Here is a 25,227-nt window from a genome sequence, read left to right on the forward strand (position 1 = left end):
ACATCAATGTCGATCGTAAATTCGGCCAATCGAAAATTGAAAATAAAAAATTTGAAATCCTTTGAATTCTCGCAGAATATGGGGGGTTTATCGACTATTTCATCATGTGAAATAGAAGAAGTCTTAATTTTTAAAACCATTAATAAAACACTTGCAGTTGACTTAATTACTTAAACCATCCTTGAAAATAAAAAAATAAAAAAATACTTGAACCATATTATGATGCTAATGTCAAAATATATCTAACATCAAGCACTCTCTGTATATAAGGTTTAGAGCGTTCTACGACTAATGTCATCCCATATTTCAGCCGAGGACAGGGGCGGAAGTGGTTGCGGCATTCTACATAAACGACGAACGGTAGAGAGTGCCACTTGTTCAGGATTGTTACAATTGTGCAAGTCCCAATATGTCTTGCATCTGGAGACCACGGTTTCCAAGTCCTTGGCCATGAGCACAAATGCTTCCACTTTTGTCTGACTTTTGACATGTTTGCTGGAGACTGGAAGTTCGTTGAAACAGTCTGATGCCCAATTGAGAAGTTCCTCCCCATAAAAGTAACCTTTCCCGACGCGCTTGATAGCCATTGATGAAACTCCTTGCCCAACTTGATTATCACTCGTCCCGTAGGTCCACATTGTTCCTTCGATAATGAACATCATGCAATCGAGTGGATCTCCCATTCGAAAAACGAAGCTGTTCTCACCGTATGTCACTGGCTTCAGACAATCGCACATCAACGTCAACACTTTTTCATTCATGTCTTTAAGCTTATTTACCTATACACATGCTCGCGCATGGACATACATATATCATCAGAACAACATTGCAGTGAAAATGGATGCAGTTAATAGATGGAGAGGGATCGAGTTTTGAAGAACATACTTTTTTTAGTGTATCCATGAAAAGATAGCGTTTAACAGATCTTTTGGTTTGCCAGGGAAGAATAAGGAATGGCTTCTGGACATCAGCATCTTTGTCTTTTTTCAATATTTTCGCTATGCTATCCATGATCTCTTTCTTGACATCATCGGGGAATTTGTTTTCGGATATCCACCTGCGTACATCTAGCATCTTCATCCAAATCTTCTGTTTCGTCTCCTCGTCTTCCTCTGCTTTTTGTCTCCTCTCCTCTATTTTTGTAGTTTGCATCTGCATAAAAGTCTGTCACGCCACAAACCAAACAATTACTTCATATACTCGAAGAATGATCTCCGCGGCCCCAACTCCTAAACATGGGAAATTGGTGAAAGTTAAAGTGCATCGAGATTCAATATAACAACCTGCACGTTTCCAATTAAATATAAAAACAGTAGCAAGCCAACGACAGAAACGAGAATCGCAAACAAGTTTTCCCACACGTACGTACTTGTTGTCAAATTCGTCCCAAAATTACTACAAAATAATAGACAATGTTGCCGAATTAGATAACCCAAAAATTATATTTGTTACATATTTTTTAAAAATTGTTGATTGTCAATGGATACGTCGTACCTTAGATTTCGCAAGCCCCACCAGAAAGAGTAAAAGAACTTCTTTCCGAACTTTATATGGTCTACGTTATGATTCTTAAGGGAATCAAGAAATATTCCAAAATTAAATGGGGGTAAGACACCATCTGAAGTATCTAACGGGCAATGCTCGTTTAGAAATGCTATATTTCTCGAATTAGTAGTTTGATGCCCACAGTAGAAAGTATTCATACACCCAATAGGATCTGGACTATGATTTGCACAGGCATTATGCCAGCATAATATCTCTTGTTCAATAGAAAGGAAATACCAAATAGCTCCAAGTATCTACAAAAGCAACAAATTCATAAGCAAATGATTTATCAACTAAGGAATATGTAAGGTTTAAGGAAAATTTGTGTAGGGCAATGCTAAGAGTTTCTATATGTGAACCAAATCGAACAAACAAAAAAGTTACCTTGTAATAATTGAAGATGAAAGTAAGTTTTAGTGTACATATAATTTGAAACGCGCATACAAAATCGAACATTAGTCAAACATTTCTAAAAGAAAGCTTCATCTAACATTAGTGAATACATAACACGAAGCTTTAAATAAAAAAGAAAAACTAATGGAAAATTCAAAAAAACTTCTCTTTTAATGAAAAGTCATTTTTAAAGGTATAATGAATAGTATCAGAGAAATGTATAAATATGATTTTTTGTTAAAAGTGAACAGTACTGAGAATGTTTTGTTAAATCTCTCTTAATAAAAAGGACTTCTCTACACTTTTTCTTAACAAAAAACAACCTAATAACTTTGTTTAATAAAAATGGCTTGAACTTTAATGAAAAGATAAAATTAAAATTTGAGAGTTTTAATGAAAAAAGGTTTTTCCAAATTTTTTTCTTAAGGTCAATTCCAACTCATGGTCTAAAACCTATAATTCCCCTTCTATTCTCCACCCAATTCATTTCAACCCAAGTTCTAATTTGGACCTAAAACCTATTAAAAAAAACCATATTTAGGCCAAGATTAGTGGTGGAGCCCCCACCCACATGGGTGTGTCTCTTACTTGTTTACCAATAAAAATGAGCCCAACGGCTCTTTTGGTTGATCAATAGCTCATATTCGAATGAGTTGTTGGTTATCCAATGGTCCAAATTTAATTTAGTTAATACTTTTGTTTTATATTTATAAATTTATTGAATCTAACGACTGCGATTAAATATGATCAAATCTAACAGTAAAAAAAAAGATCTAACGGTCCAAATTTAAATTCAACGGTTAAAATAATTATAAAAAATATTTAACTCAAAATTCATCCAAAAACTCTATAAATACCTATATATTTGTTGAAACATCCACACAAAACTCAATTTTCTCGTACAATTCTTCCAATTTTTCTTTCTACCATCTTCCAAAACCATGTGTTTGCTCATGTGTCTTGTGTTTATACATCTCTAGCTATCATGTGTTTCATATTCTTCTACAGTGTTTCATGAGTTTCATGAGTTTCATGTGTCAGTTTAGTGATTTTTCAATGTTTATCAGAATTTAAATATTTTTAGGTTAAAATGTTTATGAAATTAATTTAGGATAGTCTACATATTTTTTTTTAAATGTTAATTTAAAAACAATTAGCCTAAATTCATTCTTTAATAATCTGGGGCCACAATTTTGGGTCAGAAGGGTTAAAGCAGAAAAGCTGTTTATGGGCTAAAAATTTTAGGTTTTAGGCCAAGGATTTGGGATGGTCTAACAAAAAATAATTTAATGAAATTTTTAATAAAATACTTTAAAGAACTGAAAAATATCTAAAAATGCAGACGTATGGGTCTCGTGTGTCCCCTCATTCCGCTCTCTCTCTCACCGTCCTTCACTGTTCCCCTTCTCTCTTCACCATCCCCATCATTTCTCTCTCTCATCTTTCACCTATCACCATCATCATCACTCTCCTCTTTCACCCATTATCATTATCATCTATCTCTTTTCCTTCTCATGGCACTTCTTCCTCCTCTCATCTCTTCTTTGTTTTTTTTTTGTTATGTGTAAAGTTTAAAAATTAATCATTTTTTAAGACATAATAATATGAATTATTTATCACATACCAAAATTATTACCGACATATTTTTAATAAAAAACACTGAATAAGTTTTATTAATAAGAAATATTTTTTTTAGATAATAAATTTCTAGAAATAATGGTCACAATCAGTGGTCACTATTTCTAGATAGTGATTAGTATTTCTAGAAATAGTGGTTACCCTTTCTAGATAGTGCTTGCTATTTGCTATTTCAAGAAATGGTGTCATTGTTTCTAAAAACAATCGTCACCATAAACAATGACACCATTTCTAGACAACAATGCTGGGTTTGAGGGGAGCCAATTGTCAGTCGCACAGGACCCCTAAAGGTAGACCTGGCATTCGTATTATTTTCGTGATATACCCGATATCTTAACAGGTCATGTCGTGTAACATTTATTAAAGTAAAAGGGTAATATAATCTGACCCAAAATCAATCCATTAATATTATTAGGTAATATGACTCGACCCGTTAAAGAAAATATATGTTAAATCAATAAATAATAAAAAATAAAAAACATAATTTGACCCCAAAAAATGAAAACATAATACTAAATTAATATGCATACCATACTGTCACATAAATATTACTTCAAAACATGAAGAAAAACGACGTTTGTCTCTCAAGTATTATATACTCCGAAATAAGAGTCTAATGAAAAAACATTAGTACATTACTACAAAATACCAAATATTCAAGGATATGCAAAACGAAGCAAGTTGTGCTTCAAGGTTAAGGAACCTTGCATGTTTATATATGTTTTCACATTTTTCAGACTTGCATGTTAATGATTATGAATTATATTTATTTTGGACTCCCTTAAAAATACCATTCATGAGGGTTTGTATGGTTTTAAAATTTTAAACGACGATGTACCCATAGTTAAAGCTAGAAGATGGGATCATGAGGGTTTGCATATTTTATCACATTTTTCGGACTTGTAAATTAATTATTATAAATTGTTTAATGTGTTTGGTATTTTTAGACTACTTGATTTTTTGTTTTTAATGTATTTTATAATTTTTTAATCTCAATCTTTGTCTATCATATACTATAAAAATAAATAAATAAGTAAAACTTAATTTTTTTAAATTTATATAGAATAGAATACAATAATACATATTTAATATACAATATATATACTATAACAATTGTATTTTATAGTAAGTTTTTTTAGTAGTTTAAAAAGTTAAAATCATCAAAATAATTTTTTTCTTAACATGTTGAAACGGGTTACCCATGTGTCACATTCGTGTAAATTTGTTAAAGACCCATTATTAAGGGGTTCTTATCTTGTGACCAATATCAATCCGATTAGTTATCATGTTGACCCGAAATTCGTTATTTTCGTGTCGTGTTAACAGATTGTGTAAAAAATTACCAAGTCTACTTAAAGGGGCCCCAAATTATATCTCTTGCATTGATCAATATGGTTACTATAAATAGTTATATCGATTACTATATTTGGTTTATATCATTTATGATTTTTTTTACCAATTTAATAACATTTTAGTCGCCCTTACAAGTTACAACCACAATTTAATTGATGATTTTGCCAAAAAAAAAAAATAAATACACGAAAAATAATCTTTAAGTGAAACTTCAATGTACTTTTTGTTTCATTTGATTTCTTAAGATTGAACTGATTGTTTATTTAGTGATGGTTATTTTTGTAGCTTTCTTTACTTATTATGTAATGATATTTGAAAACTGATAATTAGCATGAGTTTTGAAGTTTGTTTCACTTTTGTGAAAAAAAAATAATAAAAAAAAATTGGAGGAATATCTTGAGGACCCCTTTTATAAATTTTGCATAATGATTCCAAAATCTCGAAGACAACCCTGTTAGACAATGACACTATTTTTAGAAATCTTAAATTCTAAACCCTATATCCTAAATAGTGACACTATTTCTGAAACCGGTGTCTCTTGTTTTTTAGAACTAATGGTTATCGTTACTAGACAGTGGCACTATTTCTATATAAATAATTTACAATTTTTTTTTTTTCAAAAAAAAAAAAAAATTAACAAACAGAAGAAAGAAGCATTCCAGATTCTTAAATCTGAATTGGCTGTGGATCCTGAAAAGAATCCTCATTTTGATGTGGATGTGGGTATCAGTTAAAAAAGAAAAATTGAGACCGAAGCGAATGGGCTTCTCGTTATGAAAAGAAGGAAAATGGGCGAGGGATGCCGAGCTTATAAAATTAAATGGGGTCAACCCAATGTCCTAATCTCAATCTTTTTCATGTCTTTTAACTAATATAGAAATGCTAAGCAGATTCTCTCAAAAATATGATTTTTTATAAATCATTTGATACCTAATGTTTTTGGTGCAATGTTTTATAATGTTAGTATGAAAATTAATATTAAACTATGAGATAGATAACAGAGAGTCCATGAAAAGTTTCACTTTAAAAGAATCTCCTTAATATTTCTCTAACTAATATGCCTGAAGAATGCTTTGATTGGTTTATTTGTCTTTTAACTAATAACAACTTTTTTTTTAATATTATATTAAACTTTTGTCGTTTTCATTAAAGTTCAAGTCATTTTCATTGAACGAAGTTATAAGAAAGCTTTTGGTTAAATTCAAAATTTTGAAGCACTTAATAAAATGATAATTGAAGCGAAACTTACGTGACTGGCAAGAATGTAGAGAATAAAATTGTATAGACCTTTAACCCAAGTTCCAACAACCTTTCCAAGTTTCTTGGACGACTGGTGAACTCGATACATCCTTGGTAGATATTGACCAAAAATGAAGACATTCAGAAGCTTTCTATGTTCCATATATTCAGCGCCTCTCATATTGTAAAATGTAACTACTATTAGCAGCTTTAGAAAAGAAATAAAAAGGGGTTAGAAATCTACTAATTACAGCTAGCTGGTTAAGAATAGCTGCACACAAACAAAAAAAATTAAGAGTTTAATTTCTCTTACTTGTGGGATGGGAAGAAGAGCTAGAAAATCATTTATGAAGGAGGAATATAACCATGACATCTTCCGAGCTATTTTCTTGCCAACTTTAGTCAACGCTCTTCCTTTTCTCGTGGTATTTGCAGCCACATTAACCCCCAACTTTTTGTGCATTTGAAATTTAACGCTTTTGTGAACTTTATATATAAAAGGCATAGCGAAAATGATATCCGTGAGTGAGCGCAACACAAGAACAGTAGTGCTCAGCTTTTTGTCCATCTGAAGACACTTGTTATCTTGATCAATGATTAAAATGTACAAAAACAGAGGATCTAGTGAGACGGCTAACACACAGGACATAACAATTATGTTACTCCATATGTGAAGGAATTTCCTCTGTTCAAGTTTTCGCTTTCTTAGGGCATAAAATGCCTGTTTAATCAATACATTCCAACGTCCTGCAACAGGTCTTAAAACGACACAAAAAGAACAAATTGCACCCATCAGAATCATGAAAAAACATAAAAGGATAGGCATATGAGAGTTCACGAGCATTCTTTAGTGTGAAGCACATATAAGGGCTGTGTGACGATGCAGAAGGATGTGCATATGAGAGTTCATGAGTAAAAATAGGCAGACAGATGAAATGCAGAAAGCTAAATGAAGGCGTAAGGTGATATTGAATAAGTGAAGGTTGCGCATGGATCATAATCACAAGTTACAGCCTTATGATCGATGAAGTATTTTGGCCAGCCAAAAGCAGTAAGGATATGAGTCCCAGTGTTTGATACAAAAATATATTTGAAAAAATTACAGACAAAAAATTACAGTCCTAATGTAAAGAAGTACTAACCCCTCTGCTGGGCTCTCCACATCTGAAGCTTCTCTTCTGTAATCCATAACCACTCAATCGAGTTTATGACACTCCGTGATGATCAGTAATTCAGTATTCCCTGCTAGCCTGACAGTAAAAAGAAATTGTGTGTGTGTGTGTGTGTGAGAGAGAGAGAAAGAGAGAGAGAGAGTTTAGCTACATGGAAGCTTACAGCGATGATACCTGAATGGCTAAGTTTAGTAGGCTAGTAGCATTCTCTGCAGCAACAGCAAGTGGCAGAAACCGAAGTTTGGTAGCGTTCTCTGCAGCAAATAACTAGTTGTTTCATGCAGATGATGATGTTATCGATGTAGAAAATCCCTTTTCGAAAACAAATCAAAGTTCTACTGATTAGCTAGTTGTGCCAAATGGATTACAAGTATTGTATATAAGTGTTAAAAATAAGGGACTAAATGTGTTGCAAGCATTGTGTGTAGATTTCCAATGGATTACAAATATTGTATCCAATTTCAATTTTGAACATAATGGATAATTTACACAATATTCTTTCAGTGTACTCAAATGTGCAAAAAATAAATATATCGGATCATCTAAGACATGATTAAAAAAGAGAAGATTACATATGCAAAGAAGTGAAAACACCACAGTAGTTTTTCAAACATTCACATTTAAATAGACCAATTCAAATTATCCTCAATTCGAAGCCTAGACAAAATTCAACTGAAACGATGTCATATTGTTGGTCATACGTCTTATTTGGTTGTCAATGTGTTGTGACAGTAACACCGAATCAAAAGAGCAAACTAAGTAATTAAGTAGTTGTTCAAGTGAATCATAAGTGCACAAAATTAGAAGTTAAACTTTCCCAACGGTGGCATACCTCTATATGAATTTGGATTACACAATATCCAATTGTCGAATCCCCTTTTGTATACAAACCAACAACAGTATTGATATTATTGTTTTCCTGGCAGCAGAAACAAAGAGAAGCTTTAAAACATGTGTTGAATTAGAACTAGGCATTATAGTCAAAACGGTTCTTGAGATTGACATAACTCCTCACTTTGATTCCTGAGATTTGAAATCGATAGAAGTGGTCCCTGAGTTTGCCCACCGTCAATCATTTTGTCCATCCGTAAAAAATCTCTCTTAAATAGGAACCAAAATGACAAAAATATCCTCAACTTAATAAACAATGGGTCAAAATTAATAAACAACAAGTAAGGGTATTTTTGTCATTTTATCCTTATTGAGAAGAGATTGTTCACGGAATGATCAAAATGGTTTATGGTGGAAGGGACCAGTTCTATCGATTTTCAATCTCAATGACCAAGGTGAGGAGTTATGTCAATCCCAAAAACTATTTTGGCTCAAAAGCTTTAGAATTACTACAAATATATTTAAAATTGCATTAGCAGTGAAACTAGAACATCATAAATATTAGATTATAGTAGACCAATGTGACAACAAAGTTTTTTTAAATGCCTCGCACTGGCATTGAGACTCAACTTCAATACTTGAAACTTCATTTAAACTTGTAAAGACAAAAACTTAATCAATTAAATACAAATATTGAAACATTGACAAATAAAACACATTGAGAGGAATTCACCTCAACAATATCTCAAATCAATGATGGGTTATGGCACCTAAATGAGCAACCGAATCGGACCAAACCCTTTGCATGTCATTAAAAATTTGAATTTAGAAGATCAAATAACAAATTGCAGAGAGTACTCCGATGATTAAAAATGGCATGCATGAAGGATACCTCAAATTGAGAAGCTCAAATTTGATATCTCGAAGAATGGAAATGCAGCTAGATAAAAGTATATATACAAAGTATATATACTGCATGAACCAACCATATTCCAATTCTAACTCCTCAAGTTTTCTAATAAAGTGAAATTTTTTATACCTTGCTGTCCAAAGAAATTTTTGGCTGTCAATGTGTTGTGATAATAACACATTAATTAAAAGAGTATCTGTTCACGTGAATCATATGTGCACAAAATTAGAAGTTGAACTTTTCCAACAGTAGCATACCTGTATACGAATTTGGATTACGCAAAAACCAGCAGTCGAATCCCCTTTTGTATACAAGCCAACAACAATATTGATATTATTTTTTTCCTGGCAGCAGAAACAAAGAGAAGCTTTAAAACATGTTTTCCTGCATGCATCAAGTTTTTTTATCTACTTTGTCCATTCAAATTCAATTGGGTAAACATATCTTAATTTTGAGAATATTTAATAAATATGTCACAATACCAAATAAACAGATAACACAATATCGACCTTAGGACTACTTTGGGGAGTTAATCAAATTTAAACAACATTTAGCGACACGTAACACTCCATATTATGTTTGAATAACCTTATTTTAACATGGTAGTTTAATTCAATTAACCAATAATTAAAGTTAAAGAATAAACTTAAAAATAATAAATTATTGAGGGGGCTACATTTAGCTTATTCGGTTAGAGATAATATATGAATATGACCTGATATTGTTCATTTAAAAATAATTTCTTGCATAGCTATAATTCTGGACGACACTATATTTAACCCCTTCGGTTAGAGGTGGCCTAAACCAACCAAATTCCAATTTCAACTCCTCAAGTTTTCTAACAAAGTAAAGCTCAAGATACCAAAACTTTCTTTAAGGTATCAAAAGCTTCTATTCTTCACTCATAAAAGCCTTCAAATTCTCCACCAAAAAAAGGCTCAAACTTCCTTCGATTGATGTCATAATTTTAGTCTCAAGCTTCTTTTTGTTTTATAATTTTTACCCAACATTTAGTTTTTAAAGTGCATTTCCTGTAATTGAAGTCCTCACTTACTTTCACAATAATGATAGTAAATTGAAATCCCTCTATGGTCAGGAGAGACTGAAATGCTTTTGTAAGTCTTTTCAGCCTCCAAAAGGAATGAATAGCAGTGACTTGCCACTAATAGTTCCTATTTTCTAAAAAAAGTAAAAAATAAAATATAAAAAATTGAAATCCTCTATGACAAAGTTTTATTTCAAGTTAAGCCAAAAACCAAAAACAAAAGCATTTAAAATGAATAAAAAATTAAACAAAAATGGAGTTGCTGGAGGATTCAACATGGTTGTTTCTCTAAAGAAAAGAAAAAACTCCTTATTGGGAATAGAGTAATGCTAGGTAGATTAAATTTATAAACTAAATAATGTATCACCAATAAAAAAAATAAGGTAATGCTATGGAGATCAAATTTTTAAGGGTAATGCTAGAGAAACTAAATTTGTAGATTAAATTTTGTAACTAAATGACATAAAAGTTGATAATTGAATTATTACTTAAACATTGATTAATATGCTCATTTCGCATTAATGACACTTCATTTAGTTTGCAAATTTAGTCTTCCTAGCATTGCCCAAATTTTAAACCAAATTTGCAGACTAAATGGTGTGTCACTAATAGGAAATAAACACGTTAATTAACACTAAGTAATAATTCAATCATCAACAATCATGTCATATATCCTAAAAAATAAACACGTTGGTCAACACTTAAGTAATAATTCAATCGTCAATTTCATGTCACATGGTTTACAAAATTTAGTTTTCCTAACATTATTTGGTATTGTAGAATATATCAAACAAACAAAAGTAAACACCTCATATATGGAGGCAAATGAAAATGGAGTTCACCTTCAATCCGAACCTCCCAAGTAACTCTCGAAACACCAAGAATCCCCCTGACAGAAGCGATAGACATATTTGGCACGCGTGACATATAGAAAGAAACAGGTTTTTGAATCAACCTCTACAATGTGACTCTCGCAAATTTGTCAGTTCTTGTTATGTCCTTTCTAAACTTTGCATCCACTATGCAGACCACTATACATCCAGCAAGAACATACAGGATCATCGATATACATGTGTGTGGATTTAGCTCGTGTTTGCTTACTATAATTCAAGTCGTGAACATATGATAATTAATCACTAATCAAAACACAAAAAACAACTAATTTATTGTTATTGTGAGAAGATGCAAGTTGCAGGAATGATTAGTTTAATTACGATTTCCGCTGAATAAAAATTAAAAGTCAAAACTTATGTCCGTGTCGAGATTTTCAATTTTGCCGTTGGTTTGTTGGATCTTTCAATGAGCGGCATGATCGAACGAGATCAAGTACGTTCAAAAATGGGCCTAAATATTCAAAAGCCTAAACCCAAACAGTTCAAAAATGACCCCATTTTTTAAACGATCCACAATGACTTAATGGCCCAAGCCTTGCTAGGTGACTAGATTTCCACACACTAAAAGATAGAAGAATTGAAGAAGAGATAACGGACAAGATTTTTGAGTTAGCGTTTGGGATTTAAGTTATTTTGAGTTAACGAACAAGATTATTGAGCTGAATGATAAACACACACATTTTTGAAAATTTTCGCACTTTTATTAACCTTGGGTGGTGTTTTTTTTTCTTTAAATTTAACGGTTAGAAATAAAGAGATGAGTGTGAAAGATTAACAATCGGATGTGAAAAATCCTATCCCAAAACCAAATCATGTTATGTACTTATGTTGCTTATTTATTAATCTTTTGATTTTGCACGACCCCCCACAACTCAATTACCACCAATCACGCGATCAGATTATAATTATTCCGAAAAACAAAAGAAAATGGCTGAAACTTACAAGTCCACAACTCCAAAAGCCCCGGAAGGTTTATGGGTTGTAAAAGAAAAGAAAAAAAAGTAGCAAACGAGGTATTCTGTAGGATCCACATTAGCTATGTACTCCAAATCAATCAATACCTTTGATTTTATTTTCAACGGTGGTGGGTCACCTTGAACCTTAAGCAACGAATAAACCTGCATGCTTTGTAGGGTGAGAATTTGAACCTATAAAAGATACGAGAAAAGACACTTATGCGCTTTGATTAACTAACCTAACTTACATATGTATAGAGTCAGAAGTTGAAAATGATGTTATGTTGGAGTCTCCTCTTCTTCTTCTACTTGTCCTCGGTGACCTTGTTTAATGAGGCATGATAAGTGCCGCCAAGTCACGTACTTGGGCTTTTACCAACAGCATGCGTGCGTGGTCATTGACATGTGCTTTTCAACACCCGCATTTTGCCTCATCCAATCCAATGTGTGTTAAGAAATGATAAAATGACTCTTTCGAAAGTGAAAATCTCATGGACTTTCTGTTGTCTTATATTTTTGGCATAATATTTTATAATGTTAGTACGAAAATTGACATTAAATTATGAGATGACAAATGATCTATGGAGAGTCCGACTATCAAAATAGTCTTCTTGGCATTTCTCATGTGTGTTATATTATATGTGTAGTAGTATAGGCACTACTAGTGTAACTCGGGAGAACTTATGACCGTATAACAGCAACTTTCCTTGCCTTACAAAATCAATTACAAGGCCTTCGGCGGGCCTAGCACCGTACCATTTCCCTTCCAATCGAGAAACTTCCCTAAAATTGAATTTTACTGGAGCATCTTTTTAAGTTAATTACGCATGTCTACTAATTGAGGAACTTTCTTAAAATCGGATTTTCTTGGAACAGTATTTTAAGTTAATTATGTTTGCCATGCAAGAAAAATAAAATTATGCCACAATTTGTTTAAGATATTGTTACAGTGAAGTTTCCATAATGTCGACAAAAAAAATTAAACCTATCAAACTTGTCTAGAAAAAAGTTAGGGTTTTTTATGGAGAAATTTCCACATAGTCCAAAATATTCAAAGACTCAAAATTTCAAATCATTTTATGAGAAAAGATGGAACCCATGAACCTCTTTCCCTCCACCACCACCACCACAAGTGGAAGTGGGAAACCCAACAAAATAGGCTCATCTCCTCCATCTCAAGAACAAGAAGTGGAAGAAAAAACATCGCAATTTCCAATTTTTGGATGTGGTCCACCGTTTGTGTTATACAAAGTGGGCCCCTAACTTATCGATAAAATGATAAGGATGCAGTTTTGCTCATCACGATAAATTATCGTTTATGCTCATCATACACCTTGTCATTCAATATGTGTCCCTTCAACTAACTATGATTAATTTTTTTCAAAATTAGAAAAGGACATTTATTATTAAAGTTAACCATAGTTAGTTAAAAAGACACATATCGGATGCTAAGGTGTATGATGAGCATACACCATAATTAAAGTGGTGAGCAAAAATACTCCGAAAAGATAAACGAAAATAAAGCACTAACAAGAAGGTAGGACCCACAAAGTCGCTAATGAGTAAAGATAAATAAACTTTTCAATGTATCAGAAACACAACCTATTACACCAAACGTTATAATATAAGTAATTGAATTATTTTTTAAAGTTTACGATCACTACCCACAAAGTCGCTAATGAGTAAAGATAAATAAACTTTTTAGTGTATCAGAAACATAATTTATTGCAGCAAACGTTATAATATAAGTAATTGAATTATTTTTTAAAGTTTACAATCACTTAGTTAAATCAGTCCAACAGCGTTCTTGCCACCAAAAGGTAAGACTTCTGCTCATAAAAAATAAAAACTGCCTCAGAATCGCTGCCTACACAGACATGCTAGTCTTGATGGATGTCCCTCCACGCTCTCCCTCCTCTTCCCCGCTCTCTCTCTGCTTTTTTTTTTTTTAGTCCTCAAGTAGAATCTCCAAAACTATAGAGAAGAGCTGTCGTTTTCTTTTGGATTAGTCAAATCTTGTACCAAACCAAAACGGTCCACTTTCAAACGAGCCCCCTATTTATGTCCTTCTTCTTCCTCGCCATTTAGGTTTCATACACTCCACAAGTTTCAAACTTTGAATTCGAATCAGTCGGCTTCTGAATTTTTGCCTTCTGGGTAGTTCTACTTTCAGCTCCAGAAGAACTTGCACTGGAAAAAGTTACCAGGTTAGATATTGCTTTCAAAAACTTACCCAATTGAAATTTTTGTTACTGTGTTCAAGAGACAGAAGAAAGGTAAGAACTTTCAGCTGAGATAATGCCCAACTGCTCAAGTGTACTGTAATTTTTTATCATTTGCAAAATTACCTTCTGTAACAGAGAAAAGGGTGATGAATTTGACAAAGTTTGATGCTTTTTAGGATCGGTAGGCCACTATTTCTATCTTATTTTCATATTCTTTTGTGCTCCAGATTACCCATTTGAATTTTGAAAAAAAATAGCCTAAAAACCCAGAATTATCTCAGCAATCAAAGAGAGGGAGCTGAAATTTGACATCTAAATGAGCTTTAAAGTGTTGTGAAATGTTTAGTATATTGTTGTGATTTTCTTGTCTGAAATGGTTGATGAGATGAGGCAAAGCACTAAGCTTTTATGTTGTTGAATTTCTTATTCCCATTATACTTTTTATCTCTGGTAGGACTATTCTCTAATTAAAATAGTTCATTGGGGTATTTTATTAATTAATTGTTTAAGGAGAGGCTCCTCTCTTTCTTGCAAAGACACAAACCAGGTGATTTTATTTGAGTCTAAAATTTTTAAAGTTGGAATGGAGTTTTCATTGGTGCATAACCTAACTCTTCCTCCCTCCCTCCTTCCCTCTCTCTCTCTCTCAGAGTTTCTTTCTCTTTGGAAGGATTTGGTTTACTTAATTTTCGATATTTGGTGGGTTTCGGGGGCTGAGTTGTGCATTTACCACACTGTAACTTCAAATGTTCTTATCTTGATTGTTTGCAGCATAAGGATATCTTGGATCGCTTTCGAAGTTTATGCTCGTGGGAACGATGCCTACCTCTACAATGCCCATCCCACGGGTAGCATCTAATTTTGATGAGGTTTCTATGCATCAGAGCTTGCTCTTCTCTGATAGTCTCAAGGTACTCCTCTTTTGCTTAAGTATTACTGTTTTAGTTGGTTCTTAGTTTTGCAAGTTGAGTGAAATGAAATTGTATGGGCTTTTATTATCTTCCCGAAATACTTTTTGGTTTTCCGTATACCTCAATTATAAATATCAGAATTCGGGAGATGTTAGCCTGTTATAGTGCAAAAATCCCTTGCAACTGAAGTTGTGTGATTTTCTTTGTGCATTGCATTATTTTTTCAGGATTTGAAGAATTTGAGAAGACAATTGTACTCAGCAGCAGAGTACTTTGAACTGTCATACACAAATGATGACCAGAAACAAATGTGAGTTGTTCGGGTTCCTTGCAGTCAGGGTTTTGTAATGCTAATTCTTTCCATCCTTAATATTTTTTTTTTTAAATTAAACAAAATTCCTCTTGTTGTGCAGAGTGGTAGAAACATTGAAAGATTATGCCATTAAGGCTCTCGTGAATACAGTGGATCATTTGGGTTCTGTTACATATAAGGTTAACGATCTCTTTGATGAAAAGGTGGATGAAGTTTCTGGCACAGAATTTCGGGTATCTTGCATTGAACAGGTAAGGCAACGGTTGAAATAATGAATTTGTCAACATCTGGTAGACATTTATGATTCAGGTCTAATTTTAGAAAGAAATCTTGAACAAGCTTGTCTGATATGTGTTTCTGTTTGAAATGATCAGTGGAAAATGCCTTTTGGGTTCTGTGGTATAAGATAATGAGTCTACTACGTAGGTTCGTAGCTCAGTTTTCAAAAGTTTTACATGATAATCGTCTGTCAGGAAAACAATTTTTTCGCATCACCTTTTTAAACCATTGTTCCGTAGGTTGATTTGAAGGAATTCTGGTGCTACAGAAAGAGGAGTCATTCCTTTCAATTCAATCCGTTAATTTCTAGCTATATTTTTCAATTCAATACTCTTTTATGTTTCTTTTAGAGGATAAGGACATGTCAAGAATACATCGATCATGAGGGTCTTTCTCAACAGTCGTCGATTATAGATACTCCTAAATACCACAAGCGGTACATCTTTCCAGGCAAGTACACACCCATCCTCTCAATTTACTTTTGCAAACTATACAACACATTTTATATGACTAATCTTTTTTTTTTTTGGAAATACGGAGATATAAATGAACGAAAATTCTCACAACTCAAAATCACTTTCAGTTAGTGAGACCATGCACGGAGGCAGCAGAACTAAATCCAAATACCAAGGATGCAACCTAGATGATGAAGACGAATGGCATCAATTTCGGAATGGTAGGATGCTCTATCTCCCAATCTCCCATCTTGTTTCAGTGTGTGTGACTAAGCATGAGTTTAACATATTCTGGTTCTTGTTATAATCTGATTCAATTCCTAAAGCTGTTCACGCTACAATTAGAGAAACCCGACCATGTACAGTCAGGTAAATATTACTGCCGTATCTTTGCTTGAACCAAGTTGGTGAGCCAATTTCCTTTCTCATTAACGATAGTCATGTTTTATGCAGCAAAGGGCGTTCTCCGTCTCCTTCTCCACAACCTCCCCAGCGACGTGGAGTTTTTTCTTTTACCTCTACCATGCCCAAAAAAGAATTAGGTGAGTATGAATTTTGGAAATTGCGATATTGACACCGTTGTAGTGAATTGGATATTAGTAATCTGGTGATGTTCACTATCAAATCAGACAAGCGAACAGTTTCACCTCATCGATTTCCACTTTTACGGTCTGGATCTCTTGCAAGTAGGCCAACGACCCCAAACAAAAGTCGGTCAACTACCCCGAACTCAAGTAGGCCGACAACTCCAAATCCTGCTAATGCCAGACGACGGGTGAGTCTAAGACTAGGACTACTTTTACAATGTTTACCGAGTGTCAGTTCTTCTGAAATTACGGTTCCCTTTGTTGTGATAATCGTAAAGTGAGATGTTTATGTATATACAGCACCCTTCGGAGCCTCGGAAGTCAGCTTCAATGCGATTGCCTGCTGAAAGAGATAATGGCAGGGAGGTTGAACAATACACCAGCAAAAGTAAACGGCTACTCAAGGCCTTGCTTAGCCGGCGAAAGTCGAATAAAGATGACATGTTATACACGTACTTGGATGAATACTAGATATTGAGAATGGACATTGGAAGCAGAAAATTGCCGCTTCCAGCTTTCGCATTCGTTTGATTACCTTGTCCTTTCTATAGAGCAATGTACGTTTTCAAATTTATAAACAGTACGGTGTATATATCAATATTACTTCCCATTTCAGAAGTTTGCTTGGCAAGAGACTTCTCAAAGCTATTATGTCGAGAGGAAATACATTGTCGTTCGATTGCGCCTTCGAAAATCGCCAAATCTGTCCGAAACTTCATAATCAATCATAAATTATGGGGTTCAGTAGCATAATGCATTCAATCGAGGGATTGTACATCCAACGACACATAAATCGCGTTTAAATGCTTTGTACAGCATATTGCTGAATGCTATAGGTCGTATGCCAAGCAATCAAACTACAATTCATGCTTTGAATAATTGTGTTACAAACCCTTTCATTGAAAAACTAGCAAAGCTAACTGCTCACAGTTCCAATCCATTTCCAAATTCTTCAATTGTTTTCGTGGCGAGTGTCAACGCATCTAACAAAGCACTGTATGATGCTCGAAGAAATCTCGCCTCAACAGCCTCGAAGTGCCTGTACATAAGAATAAAAACCACCACGGGTTCAGCAGATTTTTCTTGTAGCAGATTTACTGAGTATAATAAAAGTTCAGAAAATTAATTTTATCGAACGGAAATGCTTACACGGAAAGCTTGCAGTTGGAAACTGACATCTGCCGTTTCACCTTGTCTGGTTGCAACTGCAGTAACATATGGAATCAGATACGAAAACAATCAAACCGATATGAAGTTATGAACTGAGCAAAACATAGTTTTAACATATGAAGCATCACCTCCTTATCAACAGCTAATGTTGCATAGACAATGGAAGCACTTTCCTCGGACTCAAAATCTACCTCCAAGTCACTGCACACAGAATTTCAATTTCTTAATAACAACATTCCTACTATGCGGGTTAAAGAATTTGCCGAGGCAGATAGATTATAAATGATGAAAATTGAATCCATGGTCTCTGCTTCCCAGAGAAACAACCCTCGTAAAACTTTTACCAGGCCATCCAACCGTACATACTCCCGTAGTCCTTGATGCATAGTTTTCCCCTTGCAGTTTTTCAATTCAAGTTGTTCCAAAAAAATATCTAGAGTAATCTCAAAATCCATGCACAACGTTTTTAAACAAGGTTCGCCTCAGCATATTTGGATCTAGCTACCTCACCAACAGCTCTAGAACTACTCCCTAACATAGCTTAAAACCTCATCAGCTCCTATGAATAGCTCCAACCAAAATTGGAAAAACTAACACTGAAGCGAAATATCGAAATATAGCAGCAATTCAACTTTTACAAAAAAATTTGAGATGTATTTCACACTCTGAATGATGAACATCGGTTATTGCACGTATTGTATATTGCAACGAACAAGATGAGTTCGGTTTTAACACGAAAGAGTAAGCTACAGCACATACACACAAGATTAAGACAACAACAATGGGGAGCACACAGTAGAGAAATCCAATGGAGTGGAAATACCATAAAACCAACCATATAAGCTACACAAACATTAACCAAGAAGCAAAATTATCGAAAAGAAACTAGGAACTCAAAAATCAGAGACTATAAACTGCAATTGGATCAAACAGATTCTCAAGAAAGCAAATTCATGAGGAATATACATAGAGATAAGAGCTTTTTACAAATCGAAACAAACCCATATCAAAAAATCAACTGAAGATCTTTACTTTTCGGTTCCTGAGGGGTTGAAAGAGGAAATTAATCAAACCCAGAAAAAATCCAGGTGAAACTGTTGACTTTAATTACAAAAGTAAAGAGATTTCAACGGAAAAACATGGAGAGAAAAATAGATATTGGTATATAAGAGAGGAAGGAGAGAGAGAGAGAGACCAGCTAAACTCCCACTGGGTTTGGGCATCTGCCATTGTCGTGCCAGAAGCTGCTGCAGCCATGGTTCTGTGGAGCTGAGAAGTTGGAGACGATGAGCACGGCGTCTCACTGGGGTTTACTGGGTTCTAGTCTTCTAGACCAACTAAACGCTGCGTTTCCGGAAAAACAAAACGAAACGACGTAGAAGGGGAGGGTTTCGTTATTAGTTTTAAACTGACGGAAGTACCCCTAGTTCTAGCGGTGGGAGAAGGGTACAGAAACTGGGTTTTTGGGGTTTTAGGCGCGAAAGGCATATATTGCGTATATTCCAGCGGTATATCAGCCATGCTACCATCCAATAAACTCTCGTTTCTTGAGAGATGGCATCTTATTCAGCACAACAATGGCATCTCTCTCTCTCTCTCTCTCTCTCTCTCTCTCTCTCTCTCCCCTGAAACCTACCTTCCATTCACTCATTTTTTGACACCTTCTTCTCATCCAAGCAAACAACAAAATTTTCTCAGATGAATGCAAGGGCCAGGTACTTTATATCTTTCTCATATATAACATCATCATTTGGTTTAACGACATTCAGTATTCAACTTGTAAGAGGTCTTAAATTCAAATTTATGAACGACGGTTATCGATTCTAAAGACATATGTATCTGGGGTAAGATGATATGTTTGTTTGAGGTAAATTAACCAGCATTTGATGCTGCTGCATGTATATCCTATGAATATTTTTGCTGTTATACGTATACAATGTAAGATTTTGATAAAACATAACTATTATTTCAATAGTGACTGTATGAGTTAAGTTGATAGAGTTTTGTAACGATAGGTTATATGAAACATTCAAAATAATAATTTGGAGGATTTATTGTGGATAATTATGAGTCATTTAGAGATCTATTGTATTCCTAAGAGGTGGATATGAAGAGGCCGCAATCGGAGCGAACCACTTCAGGGACAGGAGAGGTATCCGGAGCAACCGGGCGACGAGGATCACAACTGCAGATGGCCCTGCTTTGTGCTAAATCCCATTGAAAGCATAAGCATACAGTTTTGTGAGAGTAGAAGACTATCTTTATTTCTGGTCATCATGTCTTCTTCGTTCTCAGGTACGTGTCTATTATTATTGTGTTAGTATTGGCTCTAGTTAATTGTGATTCTATATGTTAGTTGATAATTCAATTTCCCAAATTACCCTTTTCGTGAGTATAACTTGTGTGAAACAAATTCATCGTCACGCACTATTCTAGTTTGAAAATAAATGTCATACATGTAAGCTTTTCTTACATACAATGATACAAAGGTTTTGAGTTAAAACTATAATTGCTTGTTAAAACTCCTTTACATTCATTCAGTTTTGAAGTCCTAAGGTATTTTCATCTCTTAATTTTCTTTTGATTTATTCAATCCTAAAGTCGTAAGACTAGAAAAAGAAGCAGGAGTGCAAAGATAAATGAAGGGGAGTGCGAAGATCTCTTCCCTTTTATTTTCTTCAAATTACGAAAAAAAATTGAACAGTTGAAATTATATAGTAACAGTCGAAACAATCTGTAAAGACCAGTTTGTCTCCGGTATAAATGGATAAAATTATTATCTTCATATGTTGCAAGTGAATTGAGGATTGAGATCTGCCTAAATATTGGCCCTTGTGATCTCTCTCCGTTCCTGCCTCCGATTGCAACATGTCTGTATAAAATGCCTCATTTCTTGTTAATAAAACCCGGTTTCCGGGAAGAACACATCACACAGCATTCACCGACGCCGATCTAATGAAAAATCAATGAACCCCGGTTGAACAAAACGTGGGGGGTTCTTCACGATCAGCAGCAGCTTATGTGATGGCATGTCCAACTCTTGCTGGTTTTATAGTTCTGAAGGCTCTCCTTGCATTCTCAAATGCCAATGTAAAGAGGCCAAAGAGGTATAAGAGGAAAAGATGTAGCTTTTCGAATACACTGCACATGAACGATACACTTCTCCCTTCTCCGGTACTAGTTCTGATGAGCGAAATTCTTGTAACTATCCACCCTGCAAAAGACACTATATATTAGCACATAATCACGGATGATATTGACATCTATACAGCAGGCATGCTGCCATTTGGTCCATGGTCTTATACACAATAGAGAAGGAACATTTCGTTTAGGTTAAATTTGCTAACCTGAACTTTTTTCGGGCAAATTTGTCCAATCGTGTGGCTCAGTCTTTGCTTCCGTTGCCTTGATCAGCTCCATAAGAGCTTTGTTTACCTGATATATAGTACAAATTAACATAAGATTTCCTTTCCACCGCCAAGCATCATTGAATCTTATAACGGATGTTTCCATAAAATCTCATAACTAACGACAAGCAAAATATACCTCTTCAGTCCTCTCGTGACTCACTAGATGCCCTCCGGGAAGATCTACCATTCTAGCAACAGGATGCAGCTTCTCTGCCAGTCTCCTTGCGTAATATATTTGAGCAATGACATCATGCCTGTCAATTTAATGAATGTCAAGATGGTTCTTTGAAGAAATGTGATGTAATGAGATGGAAAATCAAAACTGACAAATTTCACACAGAAACTTGATTTTCGGAGATGATTTGTTTGAGAGACGGAAATGTACACATGAACCGGTGCCCTTCTGTAGGCACACAAATTCCATTCCTACTATATACAACAAGGAAAAAATAGGACATCTGAGATGCACTGCATGGTATGTTGACTGCACCTGCCATGGATGACTGAAACGAGAAATCCTGCTGAGCGGATCAATTCAATCTCCATTCGCGTCATTTTATGCGTCCAGCATGCATTTATTTGGCCCTCAAAACCATGGTTAGACTGCATCCCGGTTGCTGATATACCCTTTACGTATTCCTGGAGATAGGTTCCAGATCAGAGCATGGATGTTGTACTACAAATTGTATCAAAGCTCAACCATTGCTGGCAATAATGAAACGAAAATCAAAGTAATTCAATAAGTAGTTCCTTTCGGATTTCTTACTTGATATAAAATTTCCCTTCTCGTTTTGGATCCAACATGTTCCTCAAGATATCCCTGCACATTAACACAGTGAAAGTGTGAGAGAGTTGTTCTTCTTTACACCATTCCTAACTGGTTTTTCTTTCACTGATTGTTGATGTTGAGTTAAGAGAAAGCAAAACGACAGATCGAGAGCACTGATAACCTTCGAGTAGTGAGTGTCCAAGTCTACAGCCGCCCTTTGCTCAGGAGTCTTTGCCCTTAAAAAACGGACAGCAATGGATATTGTTTGTCGGTCAAGCTGAAAAATATTGAACATATCGGTGACAACCAACTTCAACTGTAAACTGAAGTACAGTTTCTAGTTCATGGGGAGTGAGAACAACGTTAAAGGTAAATTTGATACAACGGTGACAAGTTATGTACAAAGCTACAAACCCTTGGTAAACATTCGAAACCTCCTCCAGTCACATTAAGCAAAGCCAACGACAGAATTCTACTGGGCACCATTGCTGCTAATTTGCAAGCTATCATAGCTCCTGTCGTGGTAGTAAAATTCAAGTAAGAGTCTAACACTAAAGAATTCGAATTTAAATCCAAATAAACTTAACAAAACATTTGTAATTCAGTCAGTGCCAAAAGCATAGTATTAACTTAAACTACTGAATTTCAACGAGCCTCGGTGAAAAGAAAGTACTAACTCACCCATCGAATGCCCGAAGACATGGCATTCTCTCCAGCCCAAGTGATCCATCAATGCAATTGCATCCTTTGCCATTGTTCTTGTTCTGCAACAAAAAGAAAAATAGACATCATCAGCTCAGCTCTCGATTCCCATATTTTCGGGAAATACACGTAAGTAAGACGTTTTGCAAATCTTCAATAAAAATCGAACTTTTGCAGACGTGGGCTAGAGCAGTGTGCTCCATCCTCGGCGTCCTAATTTGAATCTCCCCTTCGTAGTTTACATAAATTTGATGTACTTATCCTATCGTTTGTCCAAAAAAAAAAAAAAAAAGCAAACTTTTTCACTAAATTGAGCTTAACAAACACCAAATGAGCAGTAAGAGCATCTCCGATGGAGAGATGAAAAAAATCATGTTTAGATCCCAATTTACACTTCCGGAAGATGTAAATGGGTGTTCTACTCCAATAAAACTGATGTAAATTTGAGATTCCAATTAACTTTCTCTTTTTGATTGGCGGGATCCACCACCAAAGATGTAAAAGAATATATATTTTTATTTTTATTTACATTTTTTGGCCAAAATTTATATTTCATCTTTCAATTGAAGAATTTTCCGGCCAACAAAAAGTGCAAAATACACATTTGAAAACATTTTTCTGCTAAAAGTTGGCATCGGACGATGCAAAATGCTTTGAAATTAGCTGGAGCTGAAAAAAATTTGACTTTTTCAATGAGTGATGAAAACTCACGTATATTCTGATTTTTTGGTGGGGATGGAGCTCCGACCCATGCCCCGGTTATCGAAGGCGCACACCTCGATGCCACCGCCGCTAAAACCAGCCTCATTGTCGGAGCAATCGGCGGCTGCCGCCCTCTGGTCATCATTGGGGATAACGGACCCCGTCAGGCCCTGTATCTGTGGGCCCCACGAGTCGTGCGTCCCCGCCAATCCTGTCCATCCATTGCAAAATCCATCAACAACCCAGAAATTTCCGGCCAGAAACCAGTTCGTAAAAAATAAAAAAAAATTAAATCCGATCAGAAAAAGAAAGAGAAAAAAATTGAAAATCTTCGAGATGAGCGACCTATGATGAGGAGGACCTTGGTAGGTCCGCGGCCGTACGTTCTGTAGAAGATTTTGATTCCGGCGTTGAGCTTGGAGTCCGCCGCGGCATTCTGCGGCGACGCGACCTCGCAAAACGGCATCGTAATGGGGATGGAAGAGCAAGATAGAATTTGAGAGAGAGAGAGAGAGAGAGAGGAGCAGTCTGCGTTGTGTTCAGCTAGCTTGGTGGATGTGGCCGCGTCCTCATAGGATGTGGTTGGCGGGAACACGTGGCGGATAATCAGCGGTTGTTTCGGTGTGGGGGGGGAATACTTCGCTGTGCCGAATCGGGTCAAAATCAACAATCTCACCCAATAAGAAGAGAATAGGAAGCATCTAGCGTGTAATGTAATAGTTCATTTAATTTAAAAAATTTTAACCAAAAACTCCTGCTACTATTTATTTTAACAAAAAATCATATTTTTTTATACTAAAAAATCAATCATGGTACTATTTACTTTACCCTTTATTTTGTTATTTTCGTTAAAACTCAAAATTTTCAAATTATTTTCATTAATTTTTCCTTTAATTTATGCTTAATTACACATATGCCCCTAAAACTCAATTCGAGTCTCATTAAACTCTTTAAACTCGATCAATAAGGAGTGAAGTGAGAAGCAATTTGAGTTTATTAAGAAGTTAGGCGGCACATTTCGAGTTTTAAGAAATTTAACGAGACTTGAATTGAGTTTCAAAGACTTAAGTATAATTAATCTAATTAATTAATTGTTATATATTTTTTTTTTTTGGCACATGGGCATTGTTCACATTTTTTTGGTATAATGACAACGTTGGATTAGACAATTAATTGTTAGAAGAAAAATATTAGTGCGGTTCAAATTTGCAAAGTATAATTATCAGTAATGAGCTTAGGTCCAATTGTGACTTGAATTGACTTGTCAACGAATTGTATAATTAAATTATTACTTTTTTGGCCACGTATGATTAATTGTTACTGTAAAGAACAATTCGTGGGGTTCGTTGTCACTTTCTTTTGACAATTGTGTTCGTCTTTTTTATGGGATTGTTTAATCCCTCGATCGTGTAATTAAACCCTAAAAATAAAAAAGGTCAAGGATCAAAAGTAATTAGCCAAATTGTCAAACAAACATATTCTAGAAGTTTGACTCTCCTTGATTCAGGTATTAAATGTACGCTTTCGTGGAGGTAAATTTTGCTAATAATCTGGGCAGGTGGTGGCAGTCCGAAGAAGCGTCTGTGAGGATCTTTGCGCAAATGCTAGGCAACAGAAGCTTCGAACTAAGAAGAAAATATAATTTCAAACAAAAAGGAACACATGGAAGACAACATGACTCTGCTATTCTTGAACCTTGGTTTTAATGAAGAAGAAAAACTTTCTCTCC

At 34.8% G+C, this 25,227-nt stretch overlaps 4 protein-coding genes across 4 annotated transcripts; 1 reads left to right on the plus strand and 3 right to left on the minus strand.

Annotated features, from left to right (window-relative positions):
* Window positions 1–272: 272 nt before the first annotated feature.
* On the minus strand, window positions 273–7,332 carry LOC137735710 (cyclic nucleotide-gated ion channel 1-like). The gene is made up of 7 exons (XM_068475154.1): window positions 7,313–7,332; window positions 6,482–6,959; window positions 6,179–6,376; window positions 1,495–1,799; window positions 1,284–1,395; window positions 886–1,164; window positions 273–779 (listed from the first exon to the last, which is right to left on the minus strand). The coding sequence occupies exons 1-7, from the start codon at window positions 7,330–7,332 to the stop codon at window positions 273–275; spliced, it is 1,899 nt and encodes a 632-aa protein (XP_068331255.1).
* Window positions 7,333–13,853: 6,521 nt separating this feature from the next.
* Window positions 13,854–17,358, plus strand: LOC137734117 (protein ABIL2-like). The gene is made up of 10 exons (XM_068473403.1): window positions 13,854–14,182; window positions 14,972–15,111; window positions 15,339–15,421; window positions 15,525–15,675; window positions 16,054–16,153; window positions 16,287–16,379; window positions 16,485–16,527; window positions 16,612–16,700; window positions 16,788–16,933; window positions 17,046–17,358. Exons 2-10 carry the CDS (start codon window positions 15,004–15,006, stop codon window positions 17,214–17,216), a joined length of 984 nt encoding a protein of 327 aa, XP_068329504.1. The 5' UTR covers window positions 13,854–14,182; window positions 14,972–15,003; the 3' UTR covers window positions 17,217–17,358.
* Window positions 17,359–17,477: 119 nt separating this feature from the next.
* Window positions 17,478–19,252, minus strand: LOC137734116 (EKC/KEOPS complex subunit PCC1-like). The gene is made up of 4 exons (XM_068473402.1): window positions 19,111–19,252; window positions 18,044–18,116; window positions 17,895–17,950; window positions 17,478–17,784 (listed from the first exon to the last, which is right to left on the minus strand). The coding sequence occupies exons 1-4, from the start codon at window positions 19,170–19,172 to the stop codon at window positions 17,670–17,672; spliced, it is 306 nt and encodes a 101-aa protein (XP_068329503.1). The 5' UTR covers window positions 19,173–19,252; the 3' UTR covers window positions 17,478–17,669.
* Window positions 19,253–20,561: 1,309 nt separating this feature from the next.
* Window positions 20,562–24,043, minus strand: LOC137734115 (uncharacterized). The gene is made up of 10 exons (XM_068473401.1): window positions 23,844–24,043; window positions 23,508–23,709; window positions 22,776–22,858; window positions 22,509–22,609; window positions 22,276–22,371; window positions 22,092–22,145; window positions 21,816–21,964; window positions 21,462–21,579; window positions 21,263–21,350; window positions 20,562–21,129 (listed from the first exon to the last, which is right to left on the minus strand). The coding sequence occupies exons 1-10, from the start codon at window positions 23,962–23,964 to the stop codon at window positions 20,933–20,935; spliced, it is 1,209 nt and encodes a 402-aa protein (XP_068329502.1). The 5' UTR covers window positions 23,965–24,043; the 3' UTR covers window positions 20,562–20,932.
* Between the last annotated feature and the right edge of the window lie 1,184 nt (window positions 24,044–25,227).

This window comes from Pyrus communis, chromosome 5 (assembly GCF_963583255.1).
Source record: "Pyrus communis chromosome 5, drPyrComm1.1, whole genome shotgun sequence".
NCBI classification, from domain to species: Eukaryota; Viridiplantae; Streptophyta; class Magnoliopsida; order Rosales; family Rosaceae; genus Pyrus; species Pyrus communis.

Bases quoted from the DNA above. Each gene is read 5' to 3' on its own strand.
- LOC137735710 (XM_068475154.1), bottom strand. From the start codon at position 7,332: ATGTGGAGAGCCCAGCAGAG. The intron at 6,960-7,312 runs GGGTTAGTACTT...CATGATTCTGAT, and splicing joins ATGTGGAGAGCCCAGCAGAG to GGGTGCAATTTGTTCTTTTT. The intron at 1,800-6,178 runs GTAAGTTTCGCT...TTGCTTTTGTAG, and splicing joins TCTACATTCTTGCCAGTCAC to ATACTTGGAGCTATTTGGTA.
- LOC137734117 (XM_068473403.1), top strand. From the start codon at position 15,004: ATGCTCGTGGGAACGATGCCTACCTCTACAATGCCCATCCCACGGGTA. The intron at 15,422-15,524 runs GTGAGTTGTTCG...CTTGTTGTGCAG, and splicing joins AATGATGACCAGAAACAAAT to AGTGGTAGAAACATTGAAAG. The intron at 16,154-16,286 runs GCAAGTACACAC...AATCACTTTCAG, and splicing joins CAAGCGGTACATCTTTCCAG to TTAGTGAGACCATGCACGGA.
- LOC137734116 (XM_068473402.1), bottom strand. From the start codon at position 19,172: ATGGCTGCAGCAGCTTCTGGCACGACAATGGCAGATGCCCAAACCCAG. The intron at 17,951-18,043 runs GTGATGCTTCAT...ATGTTACTGCAG, and splicing joins CATTAGCTGTTGATAAGGAG to TTGCAACCAGACAAGGTGAA. The intron at 17,785-17,894 runs GTAAGCATTTCC...TCTTATGTACAG, and splicing joins TCCAACTGCAAGCTTTCCGT to GCACTTCGAGGCTGTTGAGG.
- LOC137734115 (XM_068473401.1), bottom strand. From the start codon at position 23,964: ATGCCGTTTTGCGAGGTCGCGTCGCCGCAGAATGCCGCGGCGGACTCC. The intron at 22,610-22,775 runs GTGAGTTAGTAC...CTACCACGACAG, and splicing joins TGTCTTCGGGCATTCGATGG to GAGCTATGATAGCTTGCAAA. The intron at 21,965-22,091 runs GTAAGAAATCCG...ACCTATCTCCAG, and splicing joins GAAGGGAAATTTTATATCAA to GAATACGTAAAGGGTATATC.